The sequence below is a fragment of the Lathamus discolor genome, chromosome W, assembly GCF_037157495.1.
Source record: "Lathamus discolor isolate bLatDis1 chromosome W, bLatDis1.hap1, whole genome shotgun sequence".
Lineage (NCBI taxonomy): Eukaryota > Metazoa > Chordata > Aves > Psittaciformes > Psittacidae > Lathamus > Lathamus discolor.
The window spans coordinates 422,913-446,342 of record NC_088908.1 but is presented as its reverse complement, the minus strand read 5'-3'; the positions used below and the strand labels follow the sequence as shown (position 1 = coordinate 446,342).

The 23,430-nt window shown below is 43.1% G+C and overlaps 1 protein-coding gene and 1 long non-coding RNA gene across 11 annotated transcripts in view; one reads left to right on the top strand and one right to left on the bottom strand.

Moving 5' to 3' along the window:
* Window positions 1–23,430, top strand: part of LOC136004415 (zinc finger protein 532) — a 34,904-nt gene that overhangs the window by 6,000 nt on the left and 5,474 nt on the right. For 8 of the 10 annotated variants that reach the window (XM_065660893.1, XM_065660889.1, XM_065660887.1 and 5 more), the window contains 5 exons: window positions 4,162–6,521; window positions 11,773–11,954; window positions 14,742–14,918; window positions 18,872–19,034; window positions 22,137–22,412. In XM_065660893.1, the coding sequence (XP_065516965.1) occupies window positions 4,182–6,521; window positions 11,773–11,954; window positions 14,742–14,918; window positions 18,872–19,034; window positions 22,137–22,412 (3,138 nt within the window). In that variant the 5' untranslated portion in view covers window positions 4,162–4,181. The remainder of the gene's footprint in view (window positions 1–4,161; window positions 6,522–11,772; window positions 11,955–14,741; window positions 14,919–18,871; window positions 19,035–22,136; window positions 22,413–23,430) is intronic. The other 2 variants (XM_065660886.1, XM_065660895.1) reach the window with 2 other exon arrangements.
* The window catches only part of LOC136004417 (uncharacterized), a 28,043-nt gene continuing 12,564 nt past the window's right edge, over window positions 7,952–23,430 (bottom strand). Inside the window, exons 3-4 of the long non-coding RNA XR_010608455.1 lie at window positions 8,664–8,764; window positions 7,952–8,035 (exon numbers count right to left, since the gene is read on the bottom strand). This is a non-coding gene — a long non-coding RNA (uncharacterized LOC136004417). The remainder of the gene's footprint in view (window positions 8,036–8,663; window positions 8,765–23,430) is intronic.

Genomic DNA, 23,430 nt, shown 5'->3' with positions numbered 1-23,430 from the left:
TTCTCAGGTTCTGTGGAATGCCTGTTGGAAACCTTTTTGGCTTGGAGCTCCCTTTTCTTTCTAAGGCAGATAGATAAGGTGGTTAATGTTGAAATAACAGATATATTTTAACTGTAAAACACCCCATATTAAGCAGAGATAAGGACTGGCATGACCGTATTGATCCTTTGGATGGCCAATGAGGCCTTTATCCTACAAAATCAAAATGCTCTCTTTTATGAAGGGAATCCCTACTATTCCTGGAAGCAGGAATCTGAGTTTTGCACCAGTAACCAGTTGTGGGAGCTTTGATAAGGGAAAGGGAACCTGTATGTCATGTGAACATGACAGACATTGCTGATTGTGGTTAAAGTGGCCTCGTGCATATCCTACCGCCTGCTGAGCATATAAACCACAGCAGGTTGTGATTTGAGATGTGGTTCTCGTTTCCTGAGGCAGGTTTGGGGGTTGCAGTAGCATATCGCTCTGTCTGTCTTTCACATATGAGCTGTCAAAGTAAATAATCAAGAGTATTAGTCAGTCATCATTACTAATATATCTCAAATAACTAATGAACTGCTCCTAAGCTGTGTATTAGGCTCCTGTTTGCCTAATGCTTGGATATATATTACTGTAATTCTCATTTAATCACTTAAGTCTTCTCTACCTGATGAGATTTCTTGGCATAACAATACAGAAACTTCATTAAAAACTGCTTTTATGCTAGTTAAGCTGGGATTGCTCCCTCTGTAGGCATTTTGTTCCTGAACGAGCACCATGTTACTTAGGAATGTGTACTCGTGTTTGCAAGTGAAGTATTTAGTGGGTTATCAGAATTCAGTCCTGGAATAGTGTGTCTAACTGGGAATTCCTACCAGTGTAACAGTTGTTGTCTGTGCTTATACCAGAAATAGTAGACACTGAAAAGTGGTGCCTCAGTGATTGTGTTTTCACAGTCCTGAAAAGAACAGTGGGAAGTGCCTGTAACGAGTAGCTTCTGTAGAAAAGCAGGATTTGAGAATGGTCTCTGGGACCCCTGATAACAGGACAGAAGCTCCTGGATACATGGTATCTTACAGGCGTTTTCCTCTTTTTGCTGGATAGCAGCCTCCTAAAGTCTTTGAATACACCCTTAGGCTTCCCAGCTAAAGGGCCAGGATGAGAAGGCCCCAAAAGGCTGACAACAATTTAGCTGTTTCTCATGGTGTAGCATCAAATTCCTGCCCTGCTTGCTGCTTCTGCTGTCAGTAGAGAGTTCTTATGGACTGGGTCGTATTTTGATGTGATTACCCAAGTGAGTGCTTCCCTGGAATGTGTTACCAGATGAGCTGGAAGAAAGGGCTGACTTGGAAAAGGCAGGCAGTGGAACAGTGAAAACCTGTGCCATTTTCTGCATGCTGTTCATGAAGTGTATCCAGAGCCTGCTGGCTTTAGAAACTAAAACTGGAAGCAGTTCTGGTTTGGACAAGGACTTGGGGTCTTGCAGGTTGTTCCTTCACATCTAATTTTGTTGTTTAGGCTGAGGAATGTGTCCTTGACTACACATATCGTGGGCTGTTTCTTGGTTCAGTGCTGAAGATCATCTTAATGGCAGCCCTGTGATGCTGGGTCTTCCACCTCTGTGTGTCTCTGGAGACACTGAGCTTTGCTCTCAGCACTTTTCAAAGCAGTTCTCAAAGCAATTCCAGTTCCTGGATAATGGCCATTTTCAAGGGAACCAGGAACTTGCCTCATTTCCTGCTCTGGAGTATTTGCAGACATCATGCTGGCCCAGAAAAGGAATAGGCTAACAGCTTGTCTGGCAGCCAGGGGATGAGTTGATTCTGATCCTGGATAAAAGGTGGAGTTCTATCCCTAAGGGAAGGAGTTACTGAAAGGTTTTCAAAGGAAAAAAAGGGAGGAAGGTAGCTTCAGAGGCCACACTGTGGCAGCTGTGATGGAAACATGGTTTATATACTGCACCTTAAAATGATACACTACAATAGTGAGGAAGAGATGGATAAAATGCCCAGGTTAAAACTTTGCTTGCCTATTTATCAAGACTGGCCATGGCTTTTGTCCATCCTTGTTTAACTTGGGCTGCTTTAAATGTTTGAAGAACAGGACTGATTCTTCATAAGGGCAGCAATAATTCTGGGTGCCTGTGGAGAAGAAACCGTTCCATTCTCATGCTCTGTTGGAGCATGGGAGTTGTTCCTTCTGCAGACACCTAAAAGGCAGTTGCAGCTTCACGCTGTGTGCTCCCTGAGGATGGATTTATGCTCTCAGCTCTACAAGCCTCTCAATTCTTTTGAGATACTTTCCCTGTGTGGAATTAGCCTGAGTTGCTCAGGAAACGACAAATGTAACTCCTCTGCCATGCTCTTACACAGTATTTCATCCAGGTACATTTAAGTGGGCCTTTACTTAACACATTGCCCTTGTTAAATGTTAATTAAACTCCAGTGTATGTAATTAGAGGGAGGTTTAGACTAGGAAGACTTTCTAGTTCTTTTTGAGTGTGTATTATAACTAAAAAGACACCTATGGACAGATGTACAGTCAGTGCAAATAACCAGTATCTCAAACCATGAAACACTGTGTCAGTTAAGGCTTTGTGTGGTTTTACATGGATTTGATAGGCTTTGGTCTCTGGAATCTCTTTCATCTAATTCTCACAGGAACTTTCTCTGTGATTTTGCTACCATTTGTGTATGTGGTTTTGTATTTAGGAGCTAGACAAAGCAACAAAGCCACTAAGTGGACTGTGAACAATTCTCAAAATCATTATCTATTTATTTGGAGGTACTGTATGAAATGTCTGTGTGTATTCCTGTGTTCTGGAGAAATATTCCTCAGTTGCCTTTCTTGGAGCCCAGAATGACTCCCGGGTCATACATGAGTACTTAAGTCTCACAGATTGGATTAGTTTTCCTTAGCATTGTTAAGCTGAACTCAACAGCCAGTTGTTCCTCTCCAGAGCTCACAGTAATGGGCTGAGAGGAGAAGGATGCAGTACGTTGCTGAAGCTGTAGGGTGCATCTCCATTGGCAAGTGGCTTCCAAGACCTTCTGCCATGGGGCAGTAGCTTCTTGCTTATCTCAGCCAATATGAGGAGCTTGGAGAGCACTGTTGCAGGTAGTCACACTGTGGTTCTTTGATGGCTTATGTTACCTGATACTGGAGACAGAACGTTGAGCTGTGTAATAAGAATGTTTTCCAGTCCTTTAGGGTGATACCAAGGCAGGAAGACGGATAGGATGCTTCCTAAACTGGACTTTCTAACAGTAACACTCACTGATTAAGTAACTTTTCACACTGAATACTAACTCTGGCCTGATAATTACTGAACAAAAAGAACAGGATCTGGAAAATGTTATTTGTGAGGGAAAAAAAAAAAACACTGAAGATCTGATGTTGGTTAACCTAAAAAGAAGTTTGAAGGGAGATAATGGTCTTGGAGTAAAATGCTGTTGCAGAGGGTAGATGGCTAGAACTGTATGTAGTTCGTTCAGATTACACCGAGAAAGATTCACATTATGCAGGAGGAAACATGTAACAGTGAAAATTGTGAGTGACTGCAGTAAATGACATTGGAGGTTGTAGAATCTGTTGTGGGAGGTCTTTAAAGTAGGTGAGGCCTGTCAGGAGTAGTGTGCAGGTCCTTCATTGGAGCTGCTGCAAAAAAGCACTGTGAACACTGGGAGACACTCCATAGTTCTTTTAAAGCAATTTAACTTACAGAAAAGAGTGCAACAGTCCTAAACTGTTAGTAGAAACATACTTGTTGCCATCTTCAGGAAGGCTCGGGAGGTTAATAATGCAGATGTTAAGGAAAATCTAGACTCAGGAGGAATTGTGCCTCATGTTATTTTCCTGGAAATCTGGATATCTTCCTATAGTCATTGTGGATGTTGAGAGGCAGGAGAGGAGGCAGGAAGAAAGTCATTGAAGAGAAATCTGTGCTAGAATGAAATGACCGGGTTAGAGTCTGAAGTCAGGGGCTCACTGTAGCTGTGCTCTAACGATGTGACTGTGCACGGGCACTGAAACACTTCTGTGATGTATAATTTCTGACAATATTACTTCAGAAGTGAAATAACACCTTTTTGCATGGCATAGGTGAGCATATGGTGATTTGATGTAAGACTGTGCTATTAGAGCTTTACATACTGAGGTGATGACTTTCTGCTTGTTTTACAGATTTGCTTACAATCAAATACATGACCATGGGGGATATGAAGACCCCAGATTTTGATGACCTTCTTGCAGCCTTTGACATACCAGACATGGTTGATCCAAAAGCAGCTATTGAATCTGGACATGATGACCATGAAAGCCACATCAAACAGAATGCTCACACAGATGAAGATTCTCATGCCCCATCATCATCTGACGTTGGTGTGAGTGTCATTGTGAAGAACGTGCGCACTATTGATTCTTCCGAAGGAGTGGACAAGGATGGGCACCATTCCACAGGCAATGGCTTGCACAATGGCTTTCTAAGCTCATCAGCTCTTGATAGCTACAGTAAAGATGAAGGGAAGTCACTGAAAGATGATGGGTCAGCTTCTGAGACTACACTCAAGGATTCAGCTTTTAACCAGTTTAGCCCCATATCAAGTGCTGAAGAATTTGATGATGATGAAAAGATTGAGGTGGATGACCCCCCGGATAAAGAGGAGATGCGGGCAAGCTTCAGAGCAAATGTCCTGGCAGGATCTATATCTCAGCAGGAATACGACAAACTAAAGGCACTTGGAGGGGAGAACTTGATTAAATCTGGAATCTCAGTTTCAAGTAGTCTAGATAAAAGTAAAGTTGCTAAACGAGAGGCAGAGACAAACTCCATGAACTTAAGTGTCTATGAGCCTTTTAAAGCTCGCAAACCAGAGGACAAACTGCTAAAAGACAGTTCTGAGAAGCTGCTTGAAAACAGGGTGCTTGATGGAAAATTGGGTGCTGAAAAAGGCGAAACAAATCTTGCCAGCATTTCACAGTCCAAAGCAAAGTCATCAGCAAAGCTCTCTTCGTGCATTGCTGCGATTGCAGCACTGAGTGCTAAAAAGGCAGCTACAGATCCCAGTAAAGATTTACAGTCTAATTCAGGAGAATCTTCTCCTCTACCTAAAGACATGAGTGAGAGTCCCCGGGCTGTGGAAAAATCGCCTGAATCTCAGAGTCTCATTGATGGTGCTAAAAAGCCATCCATCAAACCACCTGACAGTCCCAGAAGTGTGTCCAGTGAGAACAGCAGCAAAGGGTCTCCCTCTTCTCCTGCAGGGTCAACACCAGCAATTCCTAAAGTTCGCATAAAAACCATCAAGACTTCTTCTGGGGAGATCAAGAGAACTGTTACCAGAGTGTTGCCAGAGGTTGATTTAGACTCTGGTAAAAAGTCAGAGCAGACTGCTTCGATGGTAACTTCCATGACATCTCTGCTGTCCTCGCCAACCTCTGCTGCTGTGCTTTCCTCTCCTCCTAGAGCTCCTCTCCAGTCCACAGTCGTTACCAATGCAGTTGCATCTGCAGAGCTCGCACCAAAACAGGTCACTATCAAACCTGTGGCTACTGCCTTTCTCCCTGTTTCAGCAGTTAAAACAGCAGGTTCTCAAGTGATTAATTTGAAGCTTGCTAACAACACCACAGTGAAAGCCACTGTAATATCTGCTGCCTCAGTGCAGAGTGCCAGCAGCGCCATTATAAAAGCTGCCAATGCCATACAACAGCAGACTGTTGTGGTGCCAGCATCGAGCCTTGCCAGTGCTAAACTTGTGCCAAAGACAGTCCATCTTGCCAACCTTAACCTTCTGCCTCAAGGTGCTCAAACCACCTCTGAACTCCGCCAAGTGCTAACGAAACCTCAGCAGCAGATAAAGCAGGCAATAATTTCTGCAGCAGCCTCACAGCCTTCCAAGAAAGTGTCTCGAGTCCAGGTGGTGTCATCTCTACAAAGTTCTGTCGTGGAAGCGTTCAACAAGGTGCTGAGTAGTGTCAACCCTGTCCCAGTTTACATCCCAAACCTGAGCCCCCCTGCCAGTGCTGGAATAACATTACCAACGCGAGGTTACAAGTGTCTTGAGTGTGGGGACTCCTTTGCCCTCGAGAAGAGCCTGACCCAGCACTATGACCGGCGGAGCGTGCGGATCGAGGTGACCTGTAACCATTGCACAAAGAACTTAGTTTTCTACAACAAGTGCAGTCTCCTTTCCCACGCCCGTGGCCACAAGGAGAAAGGAGTTGTAATGCAGTGTTCCCACCTCATCTTAAAACCAGTCCCAGCAGATCAGATGATAGCATCTGCTTCAAGCAATACAGCTGCATCCATGCTTCAAAGCCCCGGGGGGGTCAGCACGCACACGGTCACCAAGGTCCAGCCTGGCTTAACGGGGACGGTGATCTCGGCCCCAGCAAGCACGCCTGTCATCCCAGCGATGCCTCTGGATGAAGACCCCTCGAAACTCTGTAGACATAGTCTAAAGTGTTTGGAGTGCAATGAAGTTTTCCAAGATGAGACATCTCTTGCAACTCATTTCCAGCAGGCTGCAGACACAAGTGGACAAGTAGAGTATCATACGTTTACATTCCAATGTTTCACCTCTAAGCCTAGGAGACTTCGGATATGGGTTTACTTTGATTTAGCTGTTATTTATCTGAACCTCCGTGATTAAAATGATAATGAAAACCACCCAACACCCTTGCAAGCACTTACATAGTGAATGTCAACACTGTTTAAGTAAGAGCTTTCTTAGATTTTTTTTAGGCTCTGAAGTCTGATACTTACCCTGTATAGTTTTGCTGACACTCAGCATTAGCTTTCTTGCAGCTGAACGTTATCATACTGGTCCTTACTAAGGATTTTTGGTGATTTTTTCCTGTGCTTTGGAATGTGAGTATCCTGTGGAATCCACTTAATTGGCACCCTCACTAACAGCCCATCTCTTCAATCTGAGTGATAGATTAAAGTGATTCAGTCCTGATTTGTCATTCAGTTTGTACTGGTTTCACCCACCCCACGGCTGAGCCAGGCACTCCTCTTGCCTCCACGGACAGTGAATAAATGGCACACAGACCCCTTTGACAAGGAGATGCATGCTTTCTCCTCAGGTCCTTCTCCACCAGCAGTGACATGGGGTTCACTAACATGCATCTCTTGCTGTGTGACCATTTGTTTCTTTGTGTTGGCTTTCCTCTTACAGTTACAAACGAGCCAAACTTCCAAACCACCTTAAAATTCTTTACTAATGTCTGTGGCCTAATCTGAAAGAGACACCTCATTCAATAAATGTTAATACAATCAGTGTGCGATGTATTTTGTAATGCTGCAGGAGTTGAGCTTGTTTGTTCAATGATACACTTGGGTTTCTGTTGGGGTGTGCCAATTAAATGGGATTCTGGTGTTTCAAAGCATTCACTTGAGCTTACTGTTGCAGCTTCTTCCTGTGTGGAAGCTGAAGACCTGCAGATATACTCAGACTGATAGAGACAGGAATGCCCCAGGAGTATTCCTGGGAATTGCACAGCAATTTTCAGTGCTGCAGTTAGGGAAAAATCCCCTTGTTATAGGAGCATATAGAGGTTCCTGCCAGGATCTGTTCATTAAACTTCAGAGCTATTCTCTGGCCACGAGGCGGTTGCACTGCACCCACCACTACAGCTAGTAGAGAGATTTAAGTGTGGAAGTAATCTTGACTGTGTGGATTATGTGGCTCTGCCACAGCTCCTTTACTACCTGTGCTGAAGTTGCCTGGATTCACAGTGAAATGCCACAGGAGTGAATTTCTGCTTGTAAGATACTACAGATGTGCCTGCCTACAGTGAGTTTAGTTAAGCTTTTTGTCAGAAAGAAGTTAGTAGAATGTGTTCTGTCCGTAGGTCTGGCTGCAGTTGTGAACAGTATCTAATGGCTGACCATGAGTATATTCTGCAGTAGCTCGTGAGTTACTTAATACTCAATAACAGGTTTTTAGCTAACTGCTTTGCTGGTACTTACTGGTCTTAGATTTATCTTCCATGATAGGTCAGTTAGGTGTGATACACTCCAGTAGTCTTCATGAAAACTCTGTTGTTCGTGGTCCTGTAAAATCAAGCAATTAAGAAGGCATTAAGGTAAAGCAAGTGGGTGAGAGACAGAGAAATACACTGAGCATAGATTGGGAGCGTGAGGTAAGGATATAAAGGAAACACTAGGGAAGAGCAAAGTGATGGACTCACTTTCTGTGGGGCTTTTTTTGTAGGTGCAGGTAAACTAAACAGGTCTGTAGAAACCCCTTTTGCCCTTCCCTGCCTGATATTTTTGCCCTGTTGCAATTGCCCTGTTAGGTGCTGTTTGTCTTGGTGACTTACTACAGCAAACCAACTGAGATTGTCCAAATACAAGTGCAGTTAGGGGGAAAGGTGAGTCTGGGTACACAGGGACTGCTGGTCAGGGAGGAACTGATGTAGGAACAAGGCCTGAACACTGGCTTCCTAGGCTGCGATTGCCAGGTTTAAGTCTCAGAACAAAAAAGCCTTGTTGCTGCAGAGCACTGGGGTAAAAGAAGCTATTTTCCTCTTGTTCCATTTTCAAAGAACACTTCATAAATGTAGTTTTACATGTTTGTTATTGAAAAATCCTCTTCAGAACTATTTTTCTTAGCCCTTTTCATGCATCAACCAGCAGGTTTTAATTCTGTGGGGTTTTTATGTTGTGTTTCATTACCTACCTTAGCGTTGTAGCTCTAGTGGAACGCCCAGCGTAGGAACTGTTGAACTGCTCCCATTTCTGTTTTCCTTCCTTGGAAAACACTTCCTTGGCACTGGCTTTCTGTTAATGGGGAGGAAGATGGGGAAGGTAGATGAGATTGATATTTTGACTTAGGAAGGAAGAATAAAGACAAACATTTGGGTTTTGCAAACAAATACTTGGGGGAAAGTTGTTACTTGCAGCTTCCTATTCATTTAGTGCCCCCTCATTGCTCTGAAATGGAAATTGCAGCCTGGTTTATGCTTTCAATGAGCCTAAGCAGTAAGTAGCTGTTACTTCTTGTTCTTAAACTCCTGCTGTGAGGATAGAGTGTTTCTTTTAAAATAGAGCCCTAGCAATTAAAAGATGTTCCCTATAAAGTTGTTCCCTTTCTGTCATATTTTACTTCCATGAATATTCCCGTTAAAGGGAATGGGAGCACCTAGTGACAGGTCTCCTGGCTGAATGAAACCTTCATCTACTTACTGGCGTTAAAAAAGGAGCAAATCTGGGCTCATTAATGTTAATGTTGGTTTCATTTACAGCTCTTAGGTGTGTAGCCCCCGTGGAACCTGCACAGCTCATTTTCCTTCATGCTCATGGTTCTCGTGCATCTTTCTTTTCCACCTCCACCATGTTTTCTTCTAATCCTTTTATGTCTCTGAGGCCCTGACTTCAAATGCAGGCAGGTGATGATTTCACAAACTGGTTTGGTTTGGTGCGGGTTGCAGTGAGAGCTGGAAGTTAAGGCCATCTTAAGCCCAAAACACAATGGTAAGCAAACCTGCTGCCTTTCCCAGTAGATGCTTCTTGTTCTACTGTAGCCAGCTGGAATGAAACATTTTACTGTATCAAAGTACCAAACCAGTGGCCTTAACAAATAGCTTTTGTTGTCAGTCCCAGTCTGCTGTTCCAGGTGAATCATGCAGGCTGCTTGTTCCAAAATCAGTCTGCTATGCTGATGGGAAGTTCTGGTTTGCTGTTTTCTTACCTAATCAAGCAATACTGTAGGTTCTCCAGCATTATATTGCTGCTTACTAATACATAAATGTCAGAAGGTAGGTTTTAGGAGTGGCACTGAAGCCAAGTAAATGTGACCAGCATGTTTTAAGCAGAGTTATAGTTAGATTTTGCCCTGAAGCCTGAGCTGGAGACAGTTTACATCCCAAACCCTCTGGGAGGGCAGCAGTCAGTGCCCACAGCTGAGTGGTCAGTTGGGGACAGATATTTGGCATTTCGAAGTGTATATAAATGTGTGTCTGAACAGTTTCAGCCTTCCTGTGCCACAGAGGCTCTAGTGAGGGTGACAATTCAAAAGCCCTGCAGAGAGTTAGTTAGGCAAAGCCTTCCCCAGGGGTAGTAAGTGTATCTGTGCTATCTGCTGGCTGGCAGCAGTGCTAGTATTGAACCTGATGGTGAGTAATGGTAGCTTGTCTTAACTTCCTCAGGACATTGGGATGGAGACTGTGTTCGCAAAGTATATGTTCCAAGTGAACCACACGGAAACACACTTCTTGCCCCTGTGTGCCTGACCACAACATACTCTGTGTTAACATTTCTACTTCAAATTACTCCTAAAAAAAGAATCTTGAGTATTTGCATGCAGCCTCAAACAAAAAGCATTCAGATTACATGATTTTGGAAAAGAATAAGAATGGAGTGGAGAGATGAACAAAACCAAGCAGTAATACTGTAAAACTGCTAAAGCAATTGAGATCTAGACTTCAGTATTAAAGAGTGTTCTGCTGGGGGGGGGAATCCTTTTGTGCAATAAAGACTATAAAGGCTTTTTCCTTCCATCTTTGGAGTTGGTGTCTCCTCTTGATTAAATGGGAATGGGTTAGTTTTTACTGGCAGAGTTGCTAACAGTGGTAAGTCAGACTCCTGTGAAAGCTATTAGTAACACTACTGTTTCTTCTGCAGTGATAGATTCTGCTATTGCATGATCTGGATCTTTGTGATTTTTAAGAGGGATTTAAATGAGAATCACCTGAATTGGAAGAAGGGGGGGACTGTTGTTCAGTAAGAAACTGTTCTGCCATAGGAAAGGGGTTTTTTCTTGGTTGTTGCTTTCAGGGTTTCTTCTTGCCTAGGTTAGTAAATCATCTCTGATGCAGCTCTGGAGATCTTGTTCTGTTCTCTATTCCTGCATGACACAATCTCATGTTAAATAACACCTGTATCCTGAAGGAGTCTTGGGTTTGTTTAAATGTTCTTAAGTCACTAGTGTGAGTCATGATCCCAGGTCATAAATAATATTATTAGAGCCTTACAAAGTAAAATCTTCTAAAGTTGAGTTAAAGTCTTATTCTGCAAAGACCTTTTTGTACTTGACTTGGAGAGCAGGAGTGTTTCTGTTGGTCAGTGAAGCAGCTTCCAGAAGCAAAGCACAGCTCCAGATTTTAGGGATGTATTCCTGTAAATGAAACATTTTCTGGAATACTTTTACAGGTTTGGGCCTTTGTGCCCTCCAGTGATGGAAAGAACTTTGTGTTTCATCCCCAAAGCACCCAGAGAATGTCAGTGTTTGTGACTGGGCAGATGGTCAACATGTAGCAGAAGGTTTTCATCATGCCCAATGCAGATGTTGTATTCCAGCCTGTGAAATACATTTTGCAATCAGCTGTGCACTTTCTGCCTGGTAATAGTCCATTTTATTGGCATTACAGCTGTTACCGTAAGAATTCCTCAGCAGCAGGGATCTGAGAAGGTGAAGCCAGTGCGTATGGTGGTTTGGTTTTTACTTTGTGGTGCACTGAATTAAAGCCATAAGGTTTGATGCTGGAGTTGTACTTAGGCCCTTTGCACTATTGAGTATTTAAACCAACATGCACCTCCCATGGTCAGTGGTACCTGGAGGAGCTTTGTTGTGCCAGAATGGCCCAGGATGCCAATGTGTCAGGTTGCCAGTGTCTGCCAGCTCTGTCCCTCCAAGTGTGTCAGGAGGGCCTGTATTTAGCACTTGCCTTTGGTTCACATCCCAGGCATAACATTTAACCTTTTATTTGCTGTATTACAGTGTGTGACACAAGACGTTCTGTGTAGCTGAACCAAACCTTTTGTTTCATCTATTTTGGTTTATCGTTTAGAAGACATGCAATATCTGCCAGATGCTGCTTCCTAACCAGTGCAGTTTTGCATCACACCAGAGAATTCATCAGCATAAATCTCCATACACGTGTCCTGAATGTGGAGCAATCTGCAGATCTGTCCACTTCCAGACTCATGTCACTAAGAACTGCCTGCATTATACCCGAAGAGTTGGTTTTCGGTCAGTATAATGATTCCTTTTGTTGTCAATTTATGTGTAATTTCTGCTTCTAAAAGTGATTTTCCATTTTCATAAGCACTGTTTGTAGAATACAGCTTCACGGGTTTGAGGTTGTCACGGCAACAATGCTATTAGTCCCACAGCGCTTGGAATAAATGCCACATTAGGATCCTGCTTGGTTTGGGGCATCCGCTTTTGTATGTTATTAAATCAGAATATTAGCTAATCTCGTCCATCATCACATGTCAGATTCAGGGCTTCACAGCAGAGAATTCAGATGTATTCTGCTAATTTCAGGTCCCTAAAAAGGCCTTTTGAATTTTCTGGAAGACATGGAATTTTAGATTGTTCTGCCTGGTAGAACAGTAGTTTTCAGTCCTGAGAGCCAGAAGCTACTGTTGAGATGCTGATGGGTGTACTGCATCTCTCTGGTTGCTTTCTTTCCTGTGGGAAGTCAAGATTCCTCAGCTTCATATTGCTTGAAAATAACCTTTCTCATTCAAGCAGCCTGGCCTTTTGGTTCTTCTTTGTTACTCTCCACTTTCCCTGTACTCTTATATTTTTCACTGAGAAAGGGGCTCAAAGGCATTTCATGGGAATGTTAAGTTTGGAAAGGCTTGAAAACCTGTTTTATCGTACAAGTTCTCCTCGCACTGCATGGCAGCACTCCTGAAACCTTCCCACCTCATCCTGTCTAATGGAGAAGGGTGATTTACAGCCAGTTTCTTCCCTGTAAGGTGCCACAAGTTCTTTTGCTGGGGTAGCTGTGAAGTCTTCCACGGAGGGGGGGAGCACATTGTCTGCATTGGAGCAGCATTGACAGGCTCATTTCAGGTTGAATCTGTGGCCTGACCCAGCTCCCAGCTCTTTGTATTTCTTTGGGTTCTCCTTTTCTCCCAAGCCGTAGTCTGTCTTGTCCTCATTGCTTACATCTGCCTCCTCTGCACATTCCCTGCTAGTCGGTGTCTCTTTAGTTCATACCTAGAATCACCTTCGGGACTCCTGGCCTGTGCCAGCAACACCAGAAGACTCAGAAATCCTTCACTGTGAATTGAAAGTGTTGTTACTAAACTTGTCAAGATGTGCCATACACATCTCATGTCACACCAAGTCAGAATTTCTCTGTGTGGTGAGACTAACCCCAGAATACCTAGGCAAAGCAAAGCAGTAGCTGGGAAGGTTAATGTCTTCATTCTTGGGCTCCTCAGCCGCTCCTTATCCCCATGGAGCATTCACCTGTGGAACAGCATAACCTGTCTTGCCTTTCCAAAGGACCTCTGAAGGAGTCCAGTCTGATTTCAGCCTTTCAGTTGTCTGAACTAAATCAGCCAAAACTTTCAACCTTAAGTTTAATTGCATCCTTCCAAGGTGGAAACAAGGAAGCTGTTACAGCAGGCCTGGAAAGTAAGGCTTGGTCCTTCATAACTGTTGGAATACACAGTGGTGGATGCTGAGGATCTCGTGCCACATCATGAGAGAATAAAGCCCAAACAGGATGGGATGGGGAGGTGGGAAAGGCAACCCAGCTCACTTGAGGTGACAGCATAGGGATAGATCTGTTGAGGACCTTGTACCACTATAATGTTCATCTCTTTATAAGTAGGGAAGATCTTAAGAAAGAAAAGGACCATTTACTTGAGAAATGCATTGGTGAGCAGAGACTAGATAGCTAGGAACTTGGTTAATAGCATTAAGCGTGTAAATGAAGTGCTCAGACAAGAAAGGATAACGTTCATAACATTCAAAGGTGACATATAAAGGAAAATGGGATTCTTGAATGCAATGTACATCTATTTCCTGCTTTCTTGCCATCATCAGGGCATTAAAACAGTACCAACAAACAATGGGAGGTTTATATGACAACAGTATACAATATATGACCACCACCACGATAGATGCCCAAATTAAAATGTTGGGAGGGTAGAGACCTATGTTTAAACTGTAAAACTCTTCCTGCACAATCTGGTCACTAGGAAATGTGTTCATTTGGAGGCTGTTTGGTAATGGCTGTTGCAGCATGTTCCAGGGCTTGGTAGCGTTTAGCACTGATGAGTGGCACTACCAGGGGCTGCTGGGTTTATGTACTAACATTAACTCCATTTTCTAACCATTTTGTTTTAGAATAGCTGCGGGAAGGTCACAAATTCTCACCACAGCAGAAGTATGTGTTTGAAAACTGTGTCCAGAGCTCCAGCCTGAGAGAACTGATCTGACTATAGACATTGGGTTTAGTTGTCCTGAGTTGAAATTACTCCTTGTTTTGCTTTTCAATCCAAGCTCTGATTTGATTACATGTACAGAGAATCATTACCAATGTCTTCATTAAATCTAAAGGAGGGAGATGGTGGAAATGTTTTCTAACCGGTGTTCCCTGTTGGTGGTAGCTCCTGAATCTCTGGGGTGTACCTCTCACAATCCTCTGCATGTCACAATGCCTTCTGTAAAATCCCTTTCCAAATGTGCAGAGGATTTAAGCATCTTTCCACAATCAATAGACTGTTCCTCTGTCTATCTGTTTTGCTGTAATGCCAGAACCCACGTTCTGACTTCGTATCTCTTGGATTTTCAAATTGAATTGGGGAACTTTCTATTTCCTTAGTTTGTGCTATGAAATCTCTGTTCATGTTGATTCTGACTGGCTTGTTTAAATTGACAGAATAACGTAGATTGATGCAGTTGTATATATATGTTTATCTCTGGCACTTGCTTGCAAATCAGTGTTGATTCCATTTCGTTCAGTACTGCTTTGGGCTAGGCTGAACTGACTCTTCTCCGCTCTCTTTGCAGCTGCCTGCATTGCAATGTTGTATACTCTGATGTGGCGGCACTCAAGTCTCATATTCAAGGTTGTCACTGTGAAGTCTTTTACAAGTGTCCTATCTGTCCCATGGCATTTAAATCTGCTCCCAGCACACACTCCCATGCCTACACACAACACCCCGGTATCAAGATAGGCGAACCAAAGTAAGCAAAATTAATCTTCTACTGCACTTGCCTGCGTTTTAATACCTGTGAAATTGCATTCTGTTGTGTGCCTGTAACCCTGAAGTCACATGCTTATAACCAGCAGTTTGTTGTGTGGGGTCTGTGTAACGATTTCAGGGGTTTGCAGTTTACTTGGTGAGGGTTAAATTCCCATGGACATAGCAATGGCAGTTCTTGAAGCAGTGGTTTTCAGAACAGCTGGTTGGAAAGGCGGGGGGAAGGTGATGTTACTTGTTTTCTGTTGCATGCTTACAGATAAGACACCCGAGGGGAGTGGGAAAACTGGTCCTGTCAGTGCCATCAGTCATGTGTGGGCCTGTGCTGATTTGGAAGTGGCAGCTGTGGTCACTGGGCTGACCTCGGGTGATGCTCGTGGGCTGTTCCTGTGGCCAGGCAGCTGCTGGCTGCTCTGGTGGTGGTTTTCCTGCAGGGTCTGTTCTCCTCTTCCTGTCCACTCCATTTTGTTTCAGGAAAGCTGTTGGGTTTGGGAGTGGTGAGCTTGCTTTTTGCTTCCCTAAGGCAGCCATGTCTCAAGGAGAGCAGCTTCAGTGTGTTACAAAGGGAAAGGTGCCAGCTTTAAACCTTCTCCAGCCTCGCCTCTCAAATCACAACAGATGCATTCATAGAGCTGTTTATAGAAGCTTTTTTCCAATAGGTAATCTCATTTTCCTGGATTAAAGCAGGACTGATTCCACTTTGTAGCTGGGGAAGTTGTGCTTGAACAGGGGGGTTACTGAAATGTTAGCACAGGGCACAGTTTGGAACTCAGCTTCAGGGTCTTTGTTTTAAAGCTGCTGAACGTTCAAGGCAGCTGCTGATGCATGTGAAAACTGGGCTTCACATCTCAGCCTGATGCCTTCTTGCAGACCTCGTTCTTCTGTCTCCTTTCTCTGTTGGTACAAGTGCAGTACTGAGAGTAAATATTCAGGTACTTAACTCCATGTTGTGTCTCCAGAGGGCACAGAGCACACTGGTGCACTTAGCAACTTGCAGACTCCCGAAGGCCGCTGAGAGAAACAGGCACCATGTAACATAATAACCAGATTTCAGAAGGATTTGGTGCATACTAACAGGAGATTTATTCCCTAGGGTGTTTAAACCTACATGAAAGCAAAATTGCAACAAGCTTCCTGTGCCTGCTATCAGAGACATTTCCAGTGCCAGATGATACCTTGTTTTAATTCAGGATGGTCCCTTCAGTGACAGGCTTTGAGATCCCAATTTAATCTAAAACTCCAGATTCCCACGACTTTCATTAAAGAAAAGCAAAACTTGAGATCACCATTTGGATAAGATACTTCCCATATGGAAAGGGCAGAAAAGAGGCCCAACTCTTTCCATCTTTCCTTCCTCACAGGGCAGATTTCTTGGCTTGGGCTTGGATCTGCTGAGTTGTTTCTCAGCAGCTACTACTGTAGTGTAATACATTGTAGAATCCATAGTTGAGTGTTCCTCTTAAGTGGTGTTTTCTTCAAATGAGCCATTTTTAATCAAGATGCTGCCTTAACTGCAGGGTGACTGGTAGGATTTTCACAGTCTTCCCAGTGTTGGAGTTGTTTTCTTCCTTTTCACAGTCATGTCTAGGTAGTACAGTGTTGCCACCAACACCCAAGATGCTCTGTGATGAGGTCCCTTGATCTTCATAGAAGAAGGGTGCAGCAGCCTTCTGTGTTTGGCAATAGGGAGCTTTTGAGCTGTCATCGAGTGTATCAGGGGTCTGACCTTGAACTTGAGCTCACACTTCACCTGCGGGCAGAGGTTGTTGGCTCTGCATGGCCATGGATCTGGGGAATGATCATTCCTCCTGTTCCGTGAGCAGGCAAAGGCCAGACTGGCCTTGGGGGACTCATCACTGGTTCCTACTTTGTTGCTCTCAGGAAGGGGCCTCCCTGGTAAATGGCTTCGTGCCCCCGGCATTTACTGGAACTGTGCAATTTACAATCACATTACAAATGGTTGTTTCAGAACAGATAGAGTCAGCTCCGTGGTGGATGAGAAATGAAGTTTATGTGCAGTGATTCTCAGAGGGATGAAATTAGATTAATTTAATTCAGGGAAATGATAGCTGTCTGGTCCATCAGCTTTGCGAAGCTCTTTCCTGCAGTGTACCTAGGAGGCTACATGGGGCTTAGGGGAAATCAAGGCTGGCGTGTGGCTTTCTTCTTCAGTCAGCAGTGTGACTGCATAGGAATGGCACCAAGATATTTCTCTTTGAGGATATTGGAAAAACTCTTGTTTATCAAGCCAGGTTATGGATATGTACTATACTGTTGGTACAAATTATATTATCCCTCATTTTCTAGAGAAGAAGCTACAGGAAGGACAAATAGCATACTGTGGTGCAGAAGCTTTTGAATGCTAAGCATCTTTTGTATGATGTCAAAGTATGTTCCTGTGAGCTAGGATCTGTAGTTATTCTGGGATAATAAGGGAGTTTGTTACCTGGTTTTTGAAGTGAGAAGTGCATGTCTCAAGCTTGTTGGGTGCGTGCTGTGGGATAGGCACTGCAGTGTGACTGCACTTAACTGCCCACCCTGCTCCAGTGCCTTGTTGAATGGAGGTTGTAAATACATCCTGGCTGAGCATAACTTTTGAGCTCTGGCAGGCCCAGGAGGACCTTTTTGATGTGTGCAGATACCATACCATAAAGAGGGAGCCATGCTCCTCTCTGTGGTGCCCAGAGACAGGACAAGAGGGCAGCAGGCACAAATTGAAACACATGAAATTCCACCTGAACACAAGAAACTTTTTCACTGTGAAGGTGGTCAGATACTGGAACAGGGGATACAGAGTATCAGCCTGTGGAGACATTCAAGCCCTGGACAGCCCTCTGGGGCTGAGCCTTCATCAAGCTATTGTCATGCAGTAGTTGTTGCAGCATTGAGAGCAGAGGATTCTCATACTGGTTTCCCTGGTTTTTGCCTGTTGGACAGACACTTGACAAGGATCTGCTAAAATACAATGCATTTCAACTCACTGATGATGTTTACAGGATTTTGTGATACAGAATTTTGACTGCCATACTCATTTTCAGGGACTGTGCACTTAGTGTCCAGTATCTACCTGCTTCTTTGTTAAGTATACCTAGTTTGAAAGCACTTTTGAAGTGATATTAATGGCTGCATCGCTTCACACAGTACTAACGTGTGAGTAGCTTCTGTTACAGTTTTAATTACAACATTGCTATCAGAGTGGGACATTTAGGTGTCTGATGTCAGAAGTCACATACGCTCTGAGAGAGGAAGTTGTGGGTTTGGTGGTGTCTCTGCATTGCTTCCAAAGACAGATACTTAAACGCTTGTAATTACAAAACAGGGAAATACCAGCCTGTGAAGTTACAGCTCCAGAGCATGAACAGAGTCCAGGCTTGGCATTCAGGAAGTTCACAGCCACATACATTGCCAAAACCACATTTAACTTGAAGTCTGTTACCAGTTATGGGGCTCTGAGCAACCTGGATTAGTAGAAGGTGTCCCTGCCTGTGGCAGGTGGTTGGAACTGGAGGAGCTTTAAGGCCCCTTCCAACCCAAACCACTTCGATGCTGTGATTGTGATTGTATTAGTTACTCCCTTCAAAACCCATTGCCTTTGCAACCTGAAAGGGGTATATTGTCCTTCAATTATAATGTGAGTTCAGCAACTAAATACATTCAGCTTCCAGAGTATCCTAAGCAGATATTATGTATGTAACTGCACATGCTGTTGTTTTCTGGCTTTTTGCTTGCACTTTGTAATGATTTTTTTTCCCTTATTGATCCATATTTTGAATTTGGAAGATGTTTTGACTTAGTTTAATCTTAACCTTCTTCAGGCAGTGTGAAATGATTGCTTAAACATGTCAGAGCTTACCTCTGCTGAGAAACAAGTTAACATCATGCTTCTTGCAAAGAGATCATCGTGACTGACACTGTTTATTGTACTTCTGTTTTTAGAATAATATATAAATGCTCTATGTGTGACACTGTGTTTACTCTACAACCTTTGCTCTATCGCCACTTTGATCAGCACATTGAAAACCAGAAGGTGTCTGTTTTCAAGTGTCCAGACTGTTCTCTTCTATATGCACAGAAACAGCTTATGATGGATCACATCAAGGTGTGTAGGCATCTTCTCTTGTTTCCTTCAAAGATACCATTTGTCATGCAATATATGCTGTGAGAAAATGCTGTAAAAAGGCACAGAGTAACAGGCAGACTGCTGAGAGAGGTGGCATTAATTCCGAGAGTCATCTGGGGATATTGTTCTCCAGTATTCAAATGTTATATTTCACATGCTCTTCAGTGTATCTGGGGTGTAATCACTAACTCAGGTTTTCTGTATGAATGTTGATTTGGGTGTACCAGGAATATCTCAGTGCATTGCATTCAACAGGTCATTTTATCAAAGTAATAACAGAGTGAAGTAGATTTATCCTAGTAGTACTGAGCCTTATTTACAGTATTCTCAGTAGGATTCCAGTTGTTAGTATGTGATATAATCCAACCTGTGATGTTCAGAATTCACTGGTAGAAACCAGTCAGTTTCTTGCAGAGATGCAGAGGTTATTTGTGTGTGTCTCTACATACAAACGTGAACACATGCATGCTTTGGGATTGTCTCCTAAATGCCCTTAGCACTGAAGGAGATTCACTGTCACTCTTTGCACATGAGGTTTTCATATCACAGTCCCCTGGCTGTACTCTGCTAGCCACGCATTTGAATACTCTGTGTTGCCTTGGTTTATATAGACTAAACCTGTCAGCAATGCTTATGCCTTATCAACAGCTGGTAACAGTTGAAGTTATTTACACCATTGCAGAGTATTATAATCCAGACAGGCAGCACTTAGTTCTCTGGCAGTGACACATAAGACTTAGTCACATTTGTATACCGGAGAGTGGAAAACCAGACCTGTTTCTTGCCTGCTAAAACCAGCATTTTGCATTTTAGTCTCAGCTGTGGTACTTGTATCCTCAGACATCTCTGAAGTTGTGCTGAAAACAAGATCACAAGTCTTGGAAAACAGCTGGTCTTAAAGCTAGTCCTTAACTTGAGGAGCGCCTTTGCTTCTGAACTAGTTCATATTTACTGTAAAAATCAGCTTACGTCTATGCCAGGGATCAAAAATGGTCCTCATATTTGGCAGTGCAAAGTCCTATTTTCTTGTATTGCTTCTGGTTTTAACTAAATAGGCAAATTCCCTGTATCGCAGTGCATGTCTTAATTATGTAATTAGCTGTCCTTGACTCAGGCATTAGTAAATAAGTATTATTATATCTGTACCCAGCTACGTCTTTAAGACCGGAAAACAGCTACTGAGGACATGAAGCTATTTCTACAGAAATTAGGGTTGTTCAGCATCTCTCACTATAAAGTTATTCTCCGTTCCTTAGGATTTGGGCACTATTTAACTCTTGGCTTTAGTGTTCCATGCCAGTATTTGTACTTTAAACACAGTGGGTTTTTAGCATTGTCACTGTAAATGATTCAGACATTTCTAAGTAAATGAGAGGATTGAAACATACACATGTACTAACAGTATTCCTGCTGTTACTCAGAATTGTTGGATGTGTGTATAGCAATATGGACAGCAGCAGCAGAGTTAAGGGGGGATGAAATGACCAGTAACAGGGGCTAGATAAGAACACAAAAGGGCTCAGGAGAGGAGGAGTGCCAGAGCTCAGCCTGGTATGGCTAGACATAAAGCATCAGGGCAGAGAAGACAAGGCTGAAGGCAGAACAGAAAGGGATAGCAAGCAGCCCAGGAGGAGGAAGATAACCTGAAGTAATTCCTGTAGATGTGTTTCTTGTTGGCAACATCTCCTTTTCCAGTAACAGCTTGCTACAGAAAGCTTGTAAGTGCCAATGAGTGAATGGCTGGGCTGGAGTTGAATCACTCCCAGCTCTGATGGTGGTATGTGCTGTGGTCACTGTAACTCCGTGTTGTGCTTTGATACTTCTGTTTATTTTCAAGTAAGAAATTGAACTCCAACTATTGTGTGTAAAAGACACTTGAGAAGCTGAGCACTAACACTTCACATGCTGGCAAGTTGAGCCTGAAGGGGAACCTCAGTTGGCTGGAAGTACAGTGAACTTCCTCCTCCCTGCCCTGTGCTGCTTGCTTCTTGCCTGGTGCAGTGGGATACTAAAGGCAGCCTCTTCCTCTACTACACAACTTCACTTTGTTCTCAGAACCACTCACTTGGCCCTGTGTGCTTTACTTTTTAATAACATTTTAGGTCTTTAAATTACTGCCTTTTCTTCTGCTTAGCAACTGTTAAATAGAAGAACATGTTCTGCAGATCAGGTTGATATTTGCTAGAGAGCCAGTGGGTAGTCCCAGGAGCCACAGGATTTACAGAAGAACTTGATACTGAAGAATAGAGCTGGAGTATCAGATTTGTATTCTTATATTCTCAGAACCAAGAATGTATTGAATGTTCTTTTTTTGTTTCTGAGGTTACCTGTGGGGAAAATAATTAGGTTTGGGATGGCTTCTTACTCCTGGGTTACTTTACATGAAAATGAAAAAGCCTAGAAGGAAGCCAGTGGGAAAGGATCACTGTGTCAGAGCTGCAGGGTGCTTCTCAGACTCCGCTTAGTTGTGCCCTAGCCTTGGAGACCACCTTTGGTTCTAAGGACCCTGAGTTAGGGTACTGAATAACCTGAGCATGGAGTAAGACAGGGCTCACCTCAGCATCAGCATAAAATAATAATACATCCTGAATGATAGAGTTGTTTGATCTTTGACCTTTCTTGTCCTATTTACCAATGCGCCCAGTCAAAATGTGACAATAAAACCTTTCCTTCTCGGAAATCTCTAGTCATGTAGTTTGAAATGAGGACGCTCAATTAATGTTAGGTAAGTAAAGTGAGAAATTAAACTTAGCATAAAGTACTTGTTCAGCCCTTTTTCCTCCTTATTAAGCAGCAATTTAAACTTAACCTACAAAGTCTCTTTTGTGTGTGTGTGAAGACATCTAGGCACGGAGAAAACTTCTCTTTAGCTACAGATGCTGTCTGTTAGTGCTGGCTAATTTCTCATTATGCCAAGCCTCTTATTTAGTCATGTTTCTTTAAGTTAAGAATATCATCTGACAGTAGTATGGCAAAGAAGTAAATGACCTTTGGTTCAGAGGGTCTTTCATCTTGTCAATACACTGTTACATCTGTTACATCTATGTTAGTTTTGTACTCTTCTTTTCTCTTTCATTTCAGTCTATGCATGGAACTTTGAAAAGTGTGGAGGGGCCACCAAATCTGGGGATAAACCTGCCTCTCAGCACTAAACCCACAACCCAGAACTCTGCCAGCCACAACAAAGAGGACACAAAATCTCTCAATGGCACAGAGAAGCTGGAGAAGAAATCTTCTCCCATGAAGAAAGCAGAACCTAAAAAGGTGGCTAATCCTGGCTGGACATGTTGGGAGTGTGACAGGCTCTTCACTCAGAGGGATGTGTACATCTCTCACATGAGGAAAGAACATGGGAAGGTAAATGAGGAATATTCTAGTAAAAAAAGTGAACTGAACCTGAAATATGAAGTGGTTTTCCAAATAACCCTTTAAGTTCCATTGTTGTTCTCTGATCTTGGATCTACTTCATCTTCCTCCCTTTGGCTGCTCAGTTTTTGTCATTTTCTAACAGTTCTCTGTTTTTTCCTGTAGTCCAAATGATAACTCATCGCTGCCTTTACCAGCAAACAGAACTAGATGCAGACCAGATGCACTTCACTTTGATATAGTTCTTCAACCCAAACCCACACAACCTCCCTGTGAAACTGTCCCTTCAGAGTAAGCTGGAGAATGACATCCAGCTTGATCACATCCACAGCAAAGTGCAGAAGACGTGTAGAATAAGCTTAGTAACACACTGATAATGCTTGCTAAATATTAGTTTTAAATATGTATCTTTCTAGCTCTGATGTTTAATAAGAATGTGAAGTGCTACGTCAAGAGCAGCACTTAGGAAATAGCTGATGGATAATTGTGGCCCTCAAACACTGGCCCAAAGGCCTGTTTCATTGCTTACATTTAGGTGCTTTTTTTTATCCCTATTCAAGCAGTTTCTCAGACAGGACAGGAGGCAGTATGCATATATATATTAAATTGAGTAAAAATACAACTCCAAGTCTCTCAGAAATGGGTGATAAAGGCAGTTGCTGTGTTCCTTCCAGACCTCTCAACAGTTGTTAGCTTTCAGAGTTGCTATATTCAAACCCCAAACTTTTATGGACGCATTTTATTGTAGAAAGACTAGAAATTAGCATAAGATAACCAAGAATGTCACATGGGTCTAACAAAGAATGGGATGAATCCATAGGCTGGTTTTCCTAAGGATGATGGCTGCGGTTAAATGCTCTAAACGGAGCTCTGCAGGATGTGCTACAACCTTCATTCAAGCAGTGCAAGAGCTATTCACAAAGCCCGTTGTCATGCAATGTATTTTAAGAGGCTTTCAAACCTCTAATTGCTGCTCTTGCAGGACCAGAGCACCCTCCTTAGCACCTTC